Source organism: Dendrobates tinctorius, unplaced genomic scaffold (genome assembly GCF_039654945.1).
Source record: "Dendrobates tinctorius isolate UK_male_01 unplaced genomic scaffold, ASM3965494v1 ptg000015l, whole genome shotgun sequence".
NCBI lineage: Eukaryota > Metazoa > Chordata > Amphibia > Anura > Dendrobatidae > Dendrobates > Dendrobates tinctorius.
The window spans coordinates 19359772-19379464 of NW_027361683.1; the positions used below are offsets into that span (position 1 = coordinate 19359772).

General features: G+C 41.6%; 1 protein-coding gene across 3 annotated transcripts in view; it reads right to left on the bottom strand.

The window, feature by feature from the left end:
* The window catches only part of SH3D21 (SH3 domain containing 21), a 156088-nt gene that overhangs the window by 14251 nt on the left and 122144 nt on the right, over positions 1 to 19693 (bottom strand). For all 3 annotated transcript variants that reach the window (XM_073562671.1, XM_073562681.1, XM_073562663.1), the window contains exon 17: positions 12689 to 12754. In XM_073562671.1, the coding sequence (XP_073418772.1) occupies positions 12689 to 12754 (66 nt within the window). The remainder of the gene's footprint in view (positions 1 to 12688; positions 12755 to 19693) is intronic.

The window sequence follows — 19693 nt, forward strand, 5'->3', positions numbered from 1 at the left end:
AAGAAATATTTTTCAGGGATAAGAATAATTTTGAAAATCACCAAATTTTTGCCTGGAATAAAAATAAGAATAATAAGTATAAAAATAAAAAAAATTTACTACTAAGAAATATAGGTCATCAAAACAATTTAGGAAAAGGTCAAATCAGGACGGATGGACAACCAACTCACCAAGAGGGGGGCGAGCACCCAGCAACATAGGAATCAAACGAAAACAAGTGTCTTGGAGGGACTAACAGACACTTATATACAAAGAAGGAAACAAAGTCATTAAATTCAATATCAATTGAATAAAAATCACCTATCGTTGCTTGAAAAATGTTTCAATTTTTGTTTACTGGATTCTTTCGACAGATTTCAAAATTGATTTTTTTTAAGGATTCAAGGAAACTTAATTTGCAAAAAGCATTCAAACAGAATGAGGAGAGAGAAATGCAGCATCCACCTGGTGAAATACCTTCTAGTCCTAATCTTTTAGGATTTAGTGCGACCATGGTGCCAGAGCCAACATTTCACTAAGATGTTGACATATTATTGAGTCTGAATGCACATCATGTGAATAATGTAGATATGTCCTTAATACACCCAATTCGACCTTTTACTGGGTGAGTAAAATCTAATTATATGCCCCCAATTACACTGGGCAACGTTATAGATCTGTTTGAAGACAGGGTAGTTAAGGATGTAGAGGCATTGCTCTATTAGACAACCCAAATAAGCTAAATATTGGTGAACTTGTAGCACTGAAGGAAATAAAAACTTAGACTGATACAATTATAAGAGAGGGAACATCATCCTGCTGAAAAGGGAATAATATATAGCTAAAGCCAACAGAAATTTGAGATATGACTCCACATATACTTTGCTTCTAAGTGGCCCAACTAATAAATACAAAAATCAATTGAGGCCTCTATTAAGAAAGAATGTGGAAAAAGAATGATTTCTAAAAAAATTGCAGAAAAATTACTCCCAGAATTTCCTTGTAAACTGCACTGGTATTATATACCTAAGATACTTAAATTCCTAACGACACCTGCGGGTGTTCCAATAATCTCAGATATCGGATCTATGACTGAACCTTTGTCCAAATACCTGGATTGGCTTTTAAGACCTTTATTGTAGAATGTCCCATCTTATTTAAAAGACTGGAGCGATTTTTTTTTTAAGCGAATTATATGAAATAGACTGGCAGGAAGAATTTATTCTCACATCAATCGATAGAGATAGCCTACATACCAGAATTCTGGAAAAAAAATAGGTATTGAAGAAATCAGAAGTATGCTGAATAATTTGGGTAAAGACTTGGATTACATCAATTTTTATTACAGAGGCTTTAGACAACGAGTCGGAACCGCAATGGGCACTCCAGTTGCATGCAAATTTATTTCTTGCTCTTTTCTAAAGTAAATATATTACTACAATAGCCAACCCATATATTAAGCACATCCGTACATAGTTATGCTATATGGATGATGTGTTTATTATATGGGCTGGTACAAAAGCTGAATTTACAGTGGGGCAAAAAAGTATTTAGTCAGTCAGCAATAGTGCAAGTTCCACCACTTAAAAAGATGAGAGGCGTCTGTAATTTAAATCATAGGTAGACCTCAACTATGGGAGACAAACTGAGAAAAAAAAATCCAGAAAATCACATTGTCTGTTTTTTTTTCATTTTATTTGCATATTATGGTGGAAAATAAGTATTTGGTCAGAAACAAAATTTCATCTCAATACTTTGTGATATATCCTTTGTTGGCAATGACAGAGGTCAAACGTTTTCTGTAAGTCTTCACAATGTTGCCACACACTGTTGTTGGTATGTTGGCCCATTCCTCCATGCAGATCTCCTCTAGAGCAGTGATGTTTTTGGCTTTTCGCTTGGCAACACGGACTTTCAACTCCCTCCAAAGGTTTTCTATAGGGTTGAGATCTAGAGACTGGCTAGGCCACTCCAGGACCTTGAAATGCTTCTTACGAAGCCACTCCTTCATTGCCCTGGCGGTGTGCTTTGGATCATTGTCATGTTGAAAGACCCAGCCACGTTTCATCATCAATGCCCTTGCTGATGGAAGGAGGTTTGCACTCAAAATCTCACGATACATGGCCCCATTCATTCTTTCATGTACCCGGATCAGTCGTCCTGGCCCCTTTGCAGAGAAACAGCCCCAAAGCATGATGTTTCCACCACCATGCTTTACAGTAGGTATGGTGTTTGATGGATGCAACTCAGTATTCTTTTTCCTCCAAACACGACTAGTTGTGTTTCTACCAAACAGTTCCAGTTTGGTTTCATCAGACCATAGGACATTCTCCCAAAACTCCTCTGGATCATCCAAATGCTCTCTAGAAAACTTCAGACGGGCCCGGACATGTACAGGCTTAAGCAGTGGGACACGTCTGGCACTGCAGGATCTGAGTCCATGGTGGCGTAGTGTGTTACTTATGGTAGGCCTTGTTACATTGGTCCCAGCTCTCTGCAGTTCATTCACTAGGTCCCCCCGCGTGGTTCTGGGATTTTTGCTCACCGTTCTTGTGATCATTCTGACCCCACGGGGTGGGATTTTGCGTGGAGCACCAGATCGAGGGAGATTATCAGTGGTCTTGTATGTCTTCCATTTTCTAATTATTGCTCCCACAGTTGATTTCTTCACTCCAAGCTGGTTGGCTATTGCAGATTCAGTCTTCCCAGCCTGGTGCAGGGCTACAATTTTGTTTCTGGTGTCCTTTGACAGCTCTTTGGTCTTCACCATAGTGGAGTTTGGAGTCAGACTGTTTGAGGGTGTGCACAGGTGTCTTTTTATACTGATAACAAGTTTAAACAGGTGCCATTACTACAGGTAATGAGTGGAGGAAAGAGGAGACTCTTAAAGAAGAAGTTACAGGTCTGTGAGAGCCAGAAATCTTGATTGCTTGTTTCTGACCAAATACTTATTTTCCACCATAATATGCAAATAAAATGAAAAAAAAACAGACAATGTGATTTTCTGGATTTTTTTTTCTCAGTTTGTCTCCCATAGTTGAGGTCTACCTATGATGTAAATTACAGACGTCTCTCATCTTTTTAAGTGGTGGAACTTGCACTATTGCTGACTGACTAAATACTTTTTTGCCCCACTGTATGTATTTTTGCCACCTATTTGAATGAAGTTAAAATATCGTAAGTTGAAAATATGGAATTCACGGCGAATTGTGAAGGAAACTCATTGAAATTCTTAGATGTCAAAATTAATATAAATTTGGGAAAGATAGTCACAGAAAAGTTTAAAAAAAACTTACTGCTACTAATTCACTTTTACATTTTAAAAGTGCTCATCCACATCATACAAAAAGAGGATTTCCCTGTATTCAATTCATGAGATTGAGAAGAATTAATAATACTGAAGAGATATTTTGCAACAAGCTAATGAGTTAAAAAATATTTTATAAGTAAGAGGATACCCTTTGTGAGTATTAAATAAAGTGCTAGATAGGACATGTGAAAAAATCAAAATGACCTATTAAAAAGGAAAGATAAAAACAACAGGACAGCATAGGAAGATTTGCTTTCACCTTTAAACACGCTACAGTACTATGGATAAAGTGATCCACACAGCTACAATGTTTCTCACAAAATTAGAATATCATCAAAAAGTTAATTTATTTCAGCTCTTCAATACAAAAATTGAAACTGATATATTATATAGAGTCATTACAAACAGAGTGATCTATTTCAAGTGTTTATTTCTGTTAATGTTGATGATTATGGCTTACAGCTAATGAGAACCCAAATGTCATTATCTCAGTAAATTTAGTATAATTAACAAAAAAACACCTGCATAGACTTCCTAAGAATTTAAAAAGGTCGCTTAGTCTGTTTAAGTAGGCTCCACAATCATGGGGAAGACTGCTGACTTGACAGATGTCTGTTATGATTGAGTCACCGAGGAGGAAAAAACAAAACACAAGCTCAGACCAGAAAATCAGGGAGGTTGGAAACTAGCGGATTGCAGACCCCTAATCCTATCACACAACTAGCAGTAGCCGTGGAGTGTTCCTATGGTGATCCTAGACACCTCGTCACAGCCGGAGATCTATATAAGCCTAAAGAGAGAAAAGGGAAAAACTGACTGCCCCAGAGCAGACCCCAAAGCAATAGGCAGCCCCCAACATATAATGACGGTGAAACGAGATGAAAACACTAACACAGATAGAAAGATAGGTTGAGCAAACGATGGGGCCCAAGCTAACTAAAAAGGACAGGACAGAAAAGCTGCTGTCTGCAATCCGAGAAAACCCTGCTAAAAATATTACCAACACAACTGATAAGCAAAAAGGACCGTGAAGTCACTAGACTTCAAACCCTATATCAGCACTCAGAATATTCTGAAAGCAGAGCAAAAGAGAACACTGATCAAGGAATAAGAATCCAGCAGAGAAATCACCAGTCACTCAGAAGGGCGTCGGCTGCCTTATATCCAGTCTGAAGTTCCTGTTACCCAGTCACAATCCACCTGATCAGGTGTTTGGTTTCTTTCATCCAAATCAGCCTCACTACCTTCCTTCACCAGAAGAGGGAGATCCTCGGACACAAAAGGGGAATGAACAGATGAGCTCACAACAGTACCTCCCCCTTGAGGAGGGGTCACCGAACCCTCATCCAAGCCACCAGGCCGATCAGGATGAGCCCGATGAAAAGCACACACCAATCTTTCGGCATGAATATCAGAGGCAGAAACCCAGGAATTATCCTCCTGACCATAACCCTTCCACTTAACCAAATACTAGAGTCTCCGTCTAGCCAGACGGGAATCCAGTATCTTCTCTACCTCATATTCCATGTTACCTTCAACCAACACAGGGTCAGGAGGTGCCGCCATAGGAACCACTGGTTCAACAAACCTCTTCAACAAGGACTTATGAAACACATTATGAATCTGAAATGTGACAGGAAGAGCCAACCGAAAAGAGACCGGATTAATAATCTCCGAAATCTTGTAAGGTCCAATAAATCTAGGTTTAAACTTTGGAGAAGTCACTTTCATAGAGATATTCTTTGATGACAACCAGACCATATCACTCACTTTAAACCGGGGACCAATGGTCCTATGCCGGTTAGAAAACCGCTGGGCCTTTTCCTAGGAAAGAGACAACTTATCCACCACTTGGTCCCAAATCTGCTGCATTCTTTCCACCAGTGTCAACCCCTGGACAGGCAGAAGACTCCACCTGCCCTGAAGAAAATCGAGGATGAAACCCAAAGTTACAGAAAAAGGGTGACATCAAATTGGCAGAACTAGCTCTATTATTTAAAGCAAATTCGGCCAAGGGTAAAAATGAGACCCAATCATCCTGATCAGCAGATATAAAACATCTCAAATAAGCCTCCAAAGTCTGGTTTGTTCTCTCCGTCTGCCCATTGGTCTGAGGGTGAAATGCAGAGGAGAAGGACAACTGAATTCCCAACTTGGAACAAAAGGTCCTCCAGAATCTAGAGACAAACTGAACTTCTCTGTCTGATACAATGTTCTCAGGTTTCCCAAAGAATGGGCTTCCTTTATAAGTGCGGTATAATCGGAAAAAATTGAGGCAGAAATCTCCTGTTTTACTCTCACATAATAGTCACAGTCACCTAGTAATCTGAACCCCTCCTTTAGATACCAGCTCCTATTCATGACGACCACCCCACCCCCCTTGTCAGCATTTCTGGTAATTTTCTAAAATCTCAGCTCAATATTATACAATTCTGTGAATTGCCTGAGGGTTAAAAATGCCTACTACACCAATGGATTAATTCCTCCAGCAGTGTAGTTTCCAAAATTAGGTCACTTCTGAGTGTTTCTGCTGTGTTCTCATGTCAGGGGCTCATCAAATGTGACATGGTATCCGGAATCTACTATAGCCAAAATTGAGCTCCAGAATTCAATTGGTGCTCCTTCCCTTCAAAGCCCTGTCAACAGTAGTTTTAAATCACTTTTGAGTTATCAGCATACTCAGAATAAATCGCACAATTGATTTTGGAGTCTATTTTCTCATTTTACCATTGAGAAAAGGAAAAATTTGGTGCTAAAGCAACACGGCTCAACGTTCTAAAATTCTGTGAAGCACTTGTGGGTAGAGTTGAGTGAAACGGGTCGGTCAAATTCAAAAGTCGCCGACTTTCGGTAAAGTCGGGTCTCGCCGAGCGAAACCCGACCATAGTGTGAGGTCAGCTATGCGGTTGCCGACCCGAGCGCCAAAGTCGGATTTCCCAGAATGCTTGCACGTGACTTTTTTCAGCCACTGAGCAAGGACGTACACTGTCGGCAACGAGATGACATGTGCAGCGTCGAGAGAGAATTTTCGTGCACTTTAAAAAAGCGGTCCGGCATGTAGGTGTGTTTACTGTCCTCCACTCCCTGCCGACTTTGCATCCCCATTGACTTGCATTGGGTTTCGTGTTTCAGTCGGACCTTCGACTTTTCACGATAGTCGGCCAATTTCGTTCGACTCGACTTTTGAGAAAGTCGGGTTTCATGAAACCCGACTCGACTCTAAAAAAGGCAAAGTCGCTCATCTCTACTTGTGGGTTCAAGGTGCTCACTATACCTCTAGATAAGTTACTTGAGGGGTGTAGTTTCCAAAACAGGGTCATTTGTGAGGGGTTTCCACTGTCTAGGCACATCCATCAGAGTCTCTGCAAACTGTGACATGGCATCCTCTATCTATTCCAGCCAATTTTGTGCGCCAAAAGTTGAATGGTGCTCTTTCCCTTTTAAGCCCTGCTATGCACCCAAACAATAGTTTTTCACCACATATGGGGAATCATTGTACTCAGGAGAAACTGCACAACAAATTGTAAGGTCAATTTTTTCAAAAATGCAAAATTTGGGGCTAAAGCAATATTTTGGCGGGAAAAAGTGAAATGTTTATGTTTTCCTTCCACATTGCTTTAATTCTGGTAAAGCCCCTAAAGGATTAATAAACTTCTTAAATGTACTTTTGAGGAGTTTGAGGGGCACAGTTTTTAAAATGGTATCACTTTTGGGCATTTTCTGTCTCATTGTCCCCTCTAAATCACTTCAAATGGGATGTGGTCCCTAAAAAAATTGTTTTTGTAAATTTTGTTGGAAAAATTAGAAAATTATGTTTCACAAAAGATGCTGATGTGAAATAGACATGTGGTAAATGTGTGATATAGCTATATGGTTTAAGGACATAAACATTCAAAGTTTGAAAATTTAAAAATGTTCTTTTTTTGTCAAATTTTCAATATTTTTATGAATAAACACAAATCATATCAAAGATAATTTACCACTAACATGAAGAACAATATGTCATGATAAAAACTGTCTCAGAATCAGTGGCATATGTTGAAGAGTTCTAGAGTTATAACTTCATAAATTGACACTGGTCAGAATTGAATTTATTGGCCCGGTCAGAAAGGTGAAAACAGGCTGGTGGATGAAGAAGTTAAGTGATTCATACAGTTCCATTTGCTACATCTTTTGACTGTCTACTGTAAGTTTACACCATATATTGGGATTATTGCGCACCTGAAATTTGCACAAAGTTGCATGTTAGGCCAAGCTCTTTCCATTAATCCATGTCCCTTATTGGATTAGGTACAAAAAGTGTCTACAACAAATAATAAATCTAGTGCGAGTTTTGAAAGACCCTTTTTTTTTATACAATTTGCTCTGGAATTTCTGCCCTGTTCTGTCTCTGTTCAATGTAGCAATGAAAGCTTCATTCAAGGAAACATCCCATTACATCAATCTCATACTGAGTATAATTGAGTGGTCACAATATTATGGTATGGCATGGTTTGCATAAACTTCTACCCTCCCTCCCTGCCCAAAAAAAAAAAAAATTATTATACTACAACAAATAATGAGGTCAGACAGAGCATAGATATGGAAAAATATACATTAATAAATTGTTTGAAACTAATTAAAAATACATAACAGTGGATAGATGACAACTCCAGATGGACATCTTTTTGGCAACTATTAATAATGTATTATTGTATGCTCTTCTAATGTGCTATTTTTCATACTACTGGCAGCAGATATGGGTGTCACCCACTTATTATAGTGGAGTGTCTGGTGGTATCTACTTCTTGCAGTGCTAATGGGTTATGTGATATTGAGATATCATTAGTGGTGCTTCCATCATATGAACTACACCCTTAGCAAACCTTTTTCTGTTCTGATTCCTTAGTGTACATACTTTGAAGTTCCCATAGTGAGTTTTTGATGCATATTTAGCTGTGCAAAAGACGCCGCACCTTACAGTTCCATCAAAATTGATGGGATTTATAGAAGTCTCATTCTAATTGTGCATTAGTTTTTACTCAACGCAATCTGACCTCAGGTGCCATTTCTTTTGCAGGTATGCGGTTTTATGTGTGTATTTTTCCCACAGACTTGCATTAGATGCAGAAAATCCATAGGCAAAAAAAGTATATGCTTTATTAGTCCATTTACTCTGCGGAAGTACACTAAAAACACGTAATCCGCACATAACTTTATCATTAAAGTTTTGTCAAAGCCAAATACCAGGATATATAAAATAAGCTCTATTTAAAACATGACAAACCAAAAAGAGACAAAAACCACAAAATGTGATAAAAACACAAGTAAAAAAAAAAATCATCAATTGCTCACTTGATCAGGAGAAGTAGTAGCCAGAAGACTAGGGGCCCCTAGCTATATTTGGTTCCTGGGCACAAATGCAGAATCGTTAACATGGCCCTCCACCTACCATGTGTCATTTATCCAGGTGTTTTCTCATGAGTTTGAGGATGTGGGAGCATTCAGCTTTTAAAGGGGTCAATCAGGCATGTGGGCTGACTTTTCAACTTCCAATGGCAACCTCATTTTTTGGAACAGCAGTTGACTCTAGATGACATGTCATAAGACATGGCTTCCACATTTTCTCTCCTGTGACATCCCTACCCTCATCATGGTCGATTTCAACATCCCCTTTGCTCTTCCCCTCTCCCCATCTGCTACTCATCTTTTATCTCTAACCTCCTCTTTTGGCCTTTCGCAGCTTACTAATTCTCCAACACATGAAGACGGAAACTCCCTCGACTTGGTCTTCTCTCTGCTTTGTGCAGTGGATGATTTTGCAAACTCCCCTCTCCCGCTCTCTGACCACAACCTTCTCTCATTCTCTATCAAGAACTGCCAGGCTGCTCAGGTCACCCCCACTGTCCATATTTATAGAAACATACAGGCCATTAACACCCAGAAACTTATGAAGAACTTGCAGTCTTCATTGGCCCCTATCTCCTCCCTCTAATGTCCTGATTCTGCATTGAAGCATTACAATGAAACACTTCAAAGTGCCCTGGATGAATTTGCACCTCCTATACATAGAATACCACAACACAGACGGCGACAACCCTGGCACACCCTGGAAACACATTTCCTGCAGCGGTGCTCCAGGTGCGCCGAACGTCTGTGGAGAAAATCCAACCTACCCGAAGATTTCAGATCATGACTAAGACTTTTTTTTAGTTGAAACGTGTTGATCCTTCTCACTGGTGTGCTTGGTGTTTGCTATAAGAGATTTTTAAAGAACCAACATATTTTTAAGTTGTCCAATAAAACTTTGTAAAATTGCAGCCGCCTCCGTCTCAAGCTGGATCATTTTTTTTCCTCTTGTACCCGAAGATTTCATCCATTATAAGTTTATGCTTCGAACATACAACACTGCCCTTCGCCTCTCAAAACAAACCTATTTCAACACCCTCATCACCTCACTGTCCAATAACCCTAAACGTTTCTTTGACACTTTTCATTCTCTACTCAACCCAAGAGTACAGGCCCAAACCACAGAGCTTCGAGCTGACGATCTGGCCAATTATTTCAAAGAAAAAATTGACCAGATCTGACAGGAAATTATCTCCCAATCACCTCATACCATGCACTGTCCTCCCTCCCCCACTGCATCTAGCTCACTCTCTGAGTTTGAACCAGTCACAGAAGAAGAAGTAAGCAGGCTCCTTGCATCTTCTCACCCAACCACTTGCACCAGTGACCCATTTCTGTCACATCTTCTCCAGTCCCTTTCCCCTGCTGTCACCCCTCACCTAACTAAAATATTTAACCTCTGTCATGATCCAGGACGGGGTTTCGCTTTGGCCCATCCTGGTCTGACTGGGGGTTAATTGTTCCGCCTCTCCCTGGCAGAGGGCGGCTATTTAATGCTCACTGGACCTAGGTCCGGTGTCAGTTATACTCCTGCCCTCGGCTGAATTAGTTGACCTTGTGCGTACGTGTGCCTTGTGCCTGATATCTTGCTTGCTTGTTTGGTTTTGATCCGGTTCTGTCCCTGTTACGAGTTCTGCCTGTCCCTCTTGTACTGTGCTACATCTCGTGTATGACTCTCTGCTTGTGACCCGATTTCTCTCTGCTCGTCCCCTTGGTACCGCATCGCCCTCTTGTGTATGACCTTTGGCTTCATCTGACCTCCCGTCTGTTTAACCCTCCTGTACCTCACTGTCCGTACTGTGAATGACCTCTGTTTTGCCCGACTCTGAGTTTTCTGTCTTCTCTGAAAGCAGGATGCTAAGCCCCGCCCCCTTGCAGTCACATGACCGTAGGTCCCGTGCCGGCTTGCTAAACTTCATCACTCAGGTCCTGTGCACCTATACTTTCTGGCTATCCTGGTCCCCAGGGGTCCCTACAGTGCGGGTGAGTCCCTGCTCAGCTGAGGCTGTACGCCGGCGCTGTCAGGAACCTGATAACCTCTCTCTCTTCTGGTATCTTTCCCTCCTCATTTAAGCATGCCATCATACATCCACTACTTAAACCATCCCTCGACCAAAACTGTGCCGCTTACTATAGACCTGTCTCTAATCTTCTCTTCATCTCTAAATTCCTGGAACGCCTCGTCCACTCCCGTCTTATCCGCTATCTCTTTGATAACTCTCTTCTCGACCCTCTCCAATCCGGTTTCCGGTTTCTCTTTACACTCTACTGAAACTGCCCTCACTAAAGTCTCTATTGATCTACTAACAGCTAAATCAAGTGGTCATTAATCCATGCTAATTCTCTTGGATCTCTCTGCAGCATTCGACACTGTGGATCATCAGCTCCTCCTCACTATGCTCCGTTCCATTGGCCTCAAGGACACCGTTCTCTCCTGGTTCTCCACCTATCTCTCTGACAGCTCCTTTACTGAATCTTTTGCTAGCTCCTCCTCCTCTCATCTCCCCTTGCTGTTGGGGTTCCTCAAGGATCAGTCCTAGGCCCCCTCCTCTTCTCTTTGTACACTGCCCCTATTGGTCAAACAATCAGTAGATTTGGTTTCCAGTCCCATCTCTATGCTGATGACACCCAATTATATGCTTCTTCTCCTGACATCAAGCCTGCCTTTCTAGAAAACACCAGCGATTGTCTAAACGCTGTGTCTAACATCATGTCCTCACTATATCTGAATCTGATCCTGTCAAAGACAGAACTCCTTGTGTTTCCTCCCGCTACTAATGTACCTATACCCGACATTGCCATTTCCGTGTGTGGTTCCACCTCCTCAACAACATGCCTGCTGTCTTATGGTCATACTTGACTCCAAGCTTTCCTTTGTCCCCCACATCCGATCAATGGCTCGCTCTTGTTATCTGCACCTCAAAAACATTTCTAGAATTCCACCTTTTCTTACTTTTGATTCCGCAAAAACTCTTACTGTTTCTCTTATTCATTCTCGTCTCGACTATTGTAACTCTCTTCTAATTGGTCTCCCTCTTACCAAACTCTCCCCCCTCCAATCTGTCTTGAATGCTGCTGCCAGGATCATATTCCTCGTCAGTCATTACACCGATGCCTCTACCTTGTGCCAGTCATTACACTAGCTACCCATCCACTCCAGAATCCAGTACAAACTTATTACCCTCACCCACAAAGCTCTTCATGGCTCAGCACCACCCTACATCTCCTCCCTTGTTTCAGTATACCATCCTACCCGCGCCCTCCGTTCTGCTGATGACCTGAGGTTAGCATCCTTAATAATCAGAACCTCCCACTCCCATCTCCAAGACTATACACGTGCTGCGCCAATTCTTTGGAATGCACTTCCCAGGTCAATACGATTAGTCCCCAATCCCCACAATTTTAAGCGTGCCCTGAAAACTCATTTATTCAGGCTGGCCTACCGCCTCAACACATTAACCTAATCTATCCCTGTGTGGCACAGCCAAAAGTTTTTACCATAACCAGGTTCCCCGCATCATGTTCCCACATGCTTTATGTATCCATTAGCCCTCTGTGTCTGTACTGTTACACGCTTAACATTATGGCTGGTCCATACAATCAGGGCAACTGTTACCACCCACCTTTCGTGTCTCCCTTTTTTCCTCATAGATTGTAAGCTTGCAAGCAGGGCCCTCATTCCTCTTGGTATCTGTTATGATCTATGTGATTATTGTTATGCTGTAATGTCTATTGTCTGTACAAATCCCCTCTGAAATGTAAAGTGCTGCGAATATGTCGGCGCTATAGAAATAAAATTTATTATTATTTATTATATTATTATAAGACAAAGTGTGGGAAAACCCCTCTAAGGTGAAAGAAACATGTTTGCTATTATGGTGGGAAAAAGACAAAACCTTCCCTGCAGCATGTGAACAGGACAGGTGTAATCTTTCACACCTTAGGGTTGTATCACCTGTGTATATGCTTTATATAGAGGAGATGCAGATGAGAGAAGATAAAAATGCATACCTTAGTTGTCGGACTTCTTACGTGGGAATTCACTTGATCTTCATCTTTATTGCTAACAGACTCGTTCTACGATTAGAATAAAAGAAGCAACAAGCTAAGTAAAGTGTGCTGAGTCATACACAATGACAGGTGACCAATGCATAGGAATTATTCTGAAATTGTGAACCCGAAATGAACTTGTTTAGACACACTCCCAATACAAAGCAGATGTGCATCTTTGAACATTGTTTTACAGTTTACATATATAACTTAAGGGAAATTATCAGCAATCCTTTCCCAAATGCTTGCAGCATGAAATTAAGCTAGGCTTCATTACAGAAAGTGATGTTTCATTCTGAAATCCTGCATTTTTTTCAGAGAACAAATAGCCTAATAATTAAAGAAAAGTCAAGCGCAGAGAGAAGACTATGTGGGCAGGTCCCCTCTGCCTCTCTCCGCACATGCAAATGGATTTCTCACTATCCAAAGCTGCTGAATGTTTCCCTTCAATCAATATAATTATTTAGCAATCTAGAAAATGTTTACTGACTCGAAGGCCAAGTTCAGATGCACATAATATGACCACAAATTGCGACATGACTGGCTCTATGTGCACCTTCATGTGCTCATTCATCCACTTTTGCAGGAGCTCACTTTACATTGGATGCATTATTTTGGTCCATAAAATAGAACCAAGTTGTGCATGTTGTGATTTTTTTTTTCAAGAAAACATTCAGTCGGTTTCCTCCTACATTCCAAAGACATACTGATAGGGAATTTAGATTGTGAGCCCCATGGGGGACAGTGCTAATAATGTATGTAAAGCGCTGTGGAATTAATGGTGCTAAATAAATGAGTAAAATATGGATTTTTGTGGTACTCACCGAAAAATCCTTTTCTCAGAGATGTTCATTGGGGGACACAGGACTGTGGGGTGTATGCTACTGCCGCCAGGAGGCTGACACTAAGTGAACAATAAAAGGTTAGCTCCTCCGCAGTATACACCCTCATGCTGGCTGAAAGCGAAGCAAGTTCGGTGCAAAAAGCAGTAGAACAAAAAACAAAATCAACCTTAACACAGGTACAACATGTCCAGAAAACCCTCCTATCAAAAAATAAAAACAAAAAGAGCCATCCGGTTAACAGGGTGGGCGCTGTGTCCCCAATGAGAGTCTCGGAGAAAAGGATTTTACGGTGAGTACCACAAAAATCCATATTTCTCCTTCACCTCATTGCGGAACACAGGACTGTGGGACGTCCTAAAGTAGTCCCTGGGTGGGAAACTGACTCGACGGTATAAGCCACAAGCACCTACTGTCTATAGGTGCGCTACCGCTGCCTGGAGAATCCTTCTACCCAGACTTGCATCTGCTGAAGCCTGAGTATGGATATTGTAGTGTTTGGAGAATGTGTGTAGACAGGACCAGGTTGCCGCCTTGCAAAACTGTTCCACTGATGCCTGGTGATGAAGTGCCCTAGAGGCGCCCACTGCCCGAGTGGAGTGTGACCTGATCCCTGCTGGGACAGATGCGCCTCTGATGCGGTAAGACTCCTGAATAGTCAAACGAATCCACCTGGCTATGGTCAACTTTGAGGCAGCGAGTCCCTTCCTGCGACCCTCGGGAAGCACGAACAGCGTGTCTATCTGACAAAAAGATGCCATCCGTGACACATTCCTCCTAAGCAAATAAAGTCCATGGAGCCTCATTTAAGAGTCTCAAACATGGGACTAGCCAGATCTTCCTCCAGGGAAGGACCCAGCCAAGGAGTGGCTCCTTTCGGAAACCACCATTACCACCATATTAAGTGGCCCTTTAAGTCAATATCCAGCTCTTTAAGAGTTTACAGATATGACAAGGGAAATACCATGGCCAGGTATCCATCCACAGACAGCTGTTTCGGGGTGTTGCCCCTCATCAGTGTGGAGTAGGATTCTGGCTAGGTGGGAGCAATGCCTAGTAGACCAACATCACCCCGAAACAGCTGTCTGTGGATGGATGCCTGGCCTTGGTATTTCCCTGAGGAAGGTGCCAGGAAGGGCGCCGAAACGCTTAGGAGGAAATAAAGGAGTACACTGCTACAACATCTTGCATCCCAGGTGATTTGTGAATCTCGGCAGCGCGGACTGCAACACACCCTGCTTCCCACAACTTTCTGAAGGTTTTTCCACGTGCGAGTGGTTGGTGGAGGTCCTGCAGCAGCTGATTCTGTGATATGCTCTCAAGCCAGTTGTGGGTTACACAACTGGAATAGGTGAGTGGAACTGTATTATACCGCTCATACTTCAAGTGTCACTAGTGATAGGGCACTATTGCGCCTCTTGTTCCCCCCACCATTTTTGTATTGGACATTGGTTTGTCTGATAATTACCTTTATTGTGCCCTGCTGTCTTAGTTTAGTTTGATTGATTAATGAGAAGAGAGAGAGAGAAAAAAAATCTAAGCCTTATATTCCTATATATTCAGACATAGTTTGAGGGAGCATTTATGCAGGGGGCATTTATGCACACTTTATCGAAGTACAGTTTATCAAAGTACTGGCAGTTATAACATGACAGTTAGACAGGGCAGGAGACTGGTAAGACATTTATATACATCTACTCCCTGTACATTTGGAGTACAACAAATATATACCATATGCATTTGTGTAATTTATATCCTGGCCGCTGCATTCACACACATCCACCGCCCTGGCATTAAGTCTCCACATTCCATCCATATAAGCCCCTCACTCCTTTCCTCTCCTATGTATAGCACTCACACTCTTTTCACATTGTTAAATTGCACAGATCCATTCAGTCCCACCATTCAACATAAGAGACACTCCCACAAATCACTCAACCATCTGCTCACTCTTTCTATCCTCCTTCTCCTAGTCGCAGGAGACACATTGCTCCCAACCCTGGTCCCCCATGTTATAGAAAGTCAAACCCCCAACTGCTACACTCAGTGTAATGTCCACACGTTATGACGAATTCAATGTATTAAACTTTAGATATGTTTTATTCTTCGTCCTCCAGCACACAGCATAACACTTGCATTCCCATGCTACCAGAAGTGAAACTGAAACTTCCCTTCTCATCCCTCTTGTCTCCACCCTCCAAGTCCCATAAGTCTGGCTTGCTTAAAGAGACAGATCTAATTATTATACATTACATCATCCCTTTTTTTTTTTTTTTTTTTATAAATAATCTATATTACTGATAAATGCAACAACATGAAAACGTCCAAAGAAATCATATGTCCGTTTTGTCTTATTTGTTCAATTCTAAAATCAGAGAAACAAACAACAAAAAAAAACCAAACAAAATTGTAGTTACCCTTCTTCAATAAGCCTCGATGGAGCTCTTCTCTCTCGTGTAGGATAACGTCTGGGCTCATTGAGAGAGTTCATTGTTGATGGACCAGCTACCTCTTGTTGGTCCTCTCCACCATCGGATACCAAATCTTCCACCAAAGAGAGTTCATTGTCATCATTCTGCGGTATGACTTTAAAATATGAAGAATTTCACGTTATGGAGTGTCCATCTCGTTCAGCTGTGATCATGCTGCCTTTCCTTTTGGTAACATATTTTGCAGGACCATATACAGGTGAGGTCTTGTTGGTTGGTCTTTGACGTACCACCACGACATCCCCTCTTTCGATGGCACTTGACTGTGTCCTTCGCCTTCTGTCTGCATAACGTTTCATGGCTTGTTTGTTGGAGAAATCTGTGGATCTCACTGAGGAGTCACTCGGTCGGGGTTGGCTGGTCACATCAGGGAGACATATACGCAGGGTTCTGCTGAACATTAAATGAGCTGGAGCAGCATTAGTAGTGGAGTGTGGCGTATTGCGGTAATTACGCATGAATTTGTATAATGACTGTTTCAGTGGGATGTGTTCCAGACTCGCTGCCTTGATACGTTTCCCCAGAGTGCGCATAAAACGTTCCACAATTCCATTGGCTTGCGGCCAGCAAGGTGTGATTTTCCTGTGATTGAATCCCAAGTATTCAGAAAATTGTGTAAACACATGTCCATTGAATGGAGGTCCATTGTCTGCTTTGACCACTTTTGGAATACCATATGCCGAGAAAATGTCGTCCAGCTCTGGTATGACATTATTAGCAGATGTTGAAGAGATAAATGAAATGACAGGGTATCGAGAATATTCATCAATTGTTACGAGAATGTATTGGCCATTTGGCAATGGTCCATATATATCGACTGCCACTTCCTCCCAGACAGCAGTGGGTAACGGAGACATTTGTAATGGCTCTAAGTTTGATGATGGAGTGATTAATTGACAAGTAGAACAGCGTCTAATCTTTTCTTCCACCAAGTGATCCATATTTGGGAACCACACTTTTTCTCTGAGTAACTTCTTTGTGCCAACAATTCCTAAGTGACCTTCATGTGCTATCTGTATGACTAAGTTACGCAAAGTCTTAGGTACGACTAGTTTGGTACCTCGAAGAATGAGGTGTTCTTCAGTGACTGATAATTCCTCACGTACGTTTGAGAATAGTTTTAACTCTTTCAGATCAATCTCAGAATCATTCTTTTTGAATTTCATGCCACCTTCGATTTTGGATGATTTGTATTAGGGCACAGAGTGTCTTGTCTTTTGTTGTTTCATTTATAAATTGATCAAGAGAAAGTGCTTTTGGCACGGCATGATCTGTAACAAAACGTAGGTATTCTTCAATGGAGGAATGCACAGGTATATCATCATTAGTAGGATGTCTTGAAAGATAATCAGCCGGATTGCTGTATTTTCCAGGTTTGTGAACAATTTTATAGTTGTAGTCCTGTAGACGTAGGCCCCATCGTTCAATTCGTGCAGGCATTTTAGCTCTGGGATTTCCAAAAATTGTAAGAAGTGCTTGATGATCTGTGACAATGGTGAAGGGAGCTCCATAGAGAAATAAGTGAAAGTGTTCACATCCCCAGACAACTGCCAAGCTTTCTTTTTCAGGTTGAGAATATTTTCTTTCAGTGTTTGTTAAGCTCTTACTTGCAAAAGAAATGATGTGAGGATTTTGATTGTTATCCTTGTATTGCGCTAGAATAGCACCCAGTCCCACGGGACTGGCATCCACAATCAGTTCAGTTCGAAGAGCTGGATCAAAATAAGCCATAGTGGTTGTCGAGCAGAGTTCATTTTTAATTGTTTCAAAAGAGGCCTGACAGCCTTGAGACCATTGAAAAATACAACTTTGTTTTGTAAGTTCCCGTAGTGGATTGCTGATTGTTGAAAAATTCGGAATATATCTAGCACAGTAACTTGCCATTCCAAGGAAAGAACGCACTTCACTAGCATCCTGTGGAATTGAGGCTGTTCTGATAGCTTCCACTTTCTTGGGGTCTGGTTGTACTCCTTTTGCCGAGAAGATGTGACCATAGAATTCTAATGAACCCTTGTCAAACTCGCACTTCTCTTTGTTTAAAGTGAGTCCAGCAGAAAGCAGGCATTCGAAGATAGCATATAGAGCACGATTATGCTCAGCTTGAGTTTTACCAAAAAACAATATGTCATCACTGTAATTAAAGGCATTTGGGATGTGTTGAATGACACTCCTTATTGCATCCTGAAAAATTTCTGCTGCTGAGCAGACTCCAAAAGTCAATCTTTTGTATCTTCTGAGGCCCACATGGGTGGAAAATGTGGTCAAATATCGGGACTCTGGACTCAGTTCTAATTGATGATATCCCTTATTGAGGTCGAGCTTTGAAAAGACGGTGGCTCCATTTAATAAATGAATAATGTCATCAATCGTAGGTGAGATATGTCTTTCCCTCTGGATAGCGGTGTTGGGCAGGCGCACGTCAACACACAGTCTCACTTCATCAGGAGTCTTTGGTTTTGGAACTACCACAAGTGGAGAGACCCACGGAGTGGGACCAGTAACAGTTTCAATAACGTCCTCATCCATGAGCAATTGGAGTTCCTTTTCTACCTTCTGTCTCAGGTGAAATGGAATACGCCTGTGAGGCTGGGCTACTGGACGAACATTGTCATCCACATGAAGGTGTACTTGAGAGTCCTTTAGTTTTCCCAAACCACTAAATAGGGAGGGAAAGCTGTTCACCATAGTTTGTACATCCATATCCGCAGGGTCAGTTATGGTATGAATAATCTGGATGAGCCCTAGCTCCAAGGCAGTGTGATAGCTGAGAAGACATCCTCCCGATCCTTGTAATGTGTGGAAAGTGGTTTTCTGCCTGTTTTCTTTATATCTAATTTCAGCATCAAATTGTCCCATTATAGCTAGAGGTGTTTTAGATCCATAAGGAAAAATTTTAGTCTGCACTTGTTGTAAGACTGGCCTTGTTTTCAATTGTTCATATGTAGTGCCATCTATGATATCCACTGAAGCTCCTGTATCTATTGTAAAGGTAATGTCAGTGTTGCAGATTGAGAGTGTAACACAGGGAGACTGTACTGAACCAGTGACAGAGGTAGTGAACACATAGTTCTCAGTCGCAGACATTTCTTCTGTGTCCTGATTTATCACTTTTACATCTGCAGATTTTGTCATAGGCAGCGGAGGCTTGTAGTGCGCTGATTTGCAAACAGCTGCAAAATGATTCCCTTTTCCACATTTACTGCAGGTTTGTCCCATAGCTGGACATTTGTTCTGGTGGTGAGGGAAATCCTGTCCACATCTATAACATTTCTTCTGTTTCTGGGCTTGTTTGTCTGGTAAATTTTTCTGTTTGAGATTATGCACATGTAATTTATCCCCATTCTCCATTACGGTAGCCTGATGATCTGCTATTTCTATAGCACGGGCCATTTTGAGCAAATCATGTAGAGAGATATCCTGCTGCAGAGCCTTACGCCTTAGGTTATTAGACGAGCAGGTGACAATTATTTGAGTTAGGATTTCTACATCTGTAAAGGCACATCCATGTGCTAACTCTTTCAGCCGTGTGACATAAGTGTCTATGGACTCTTCTGGAAGCTGCTTGGCAATCCTGAATTTATATCTTTCATATCTGATATTCTGTTTGGGGTTGAAATAGCCAGTGAGAGCTTTAG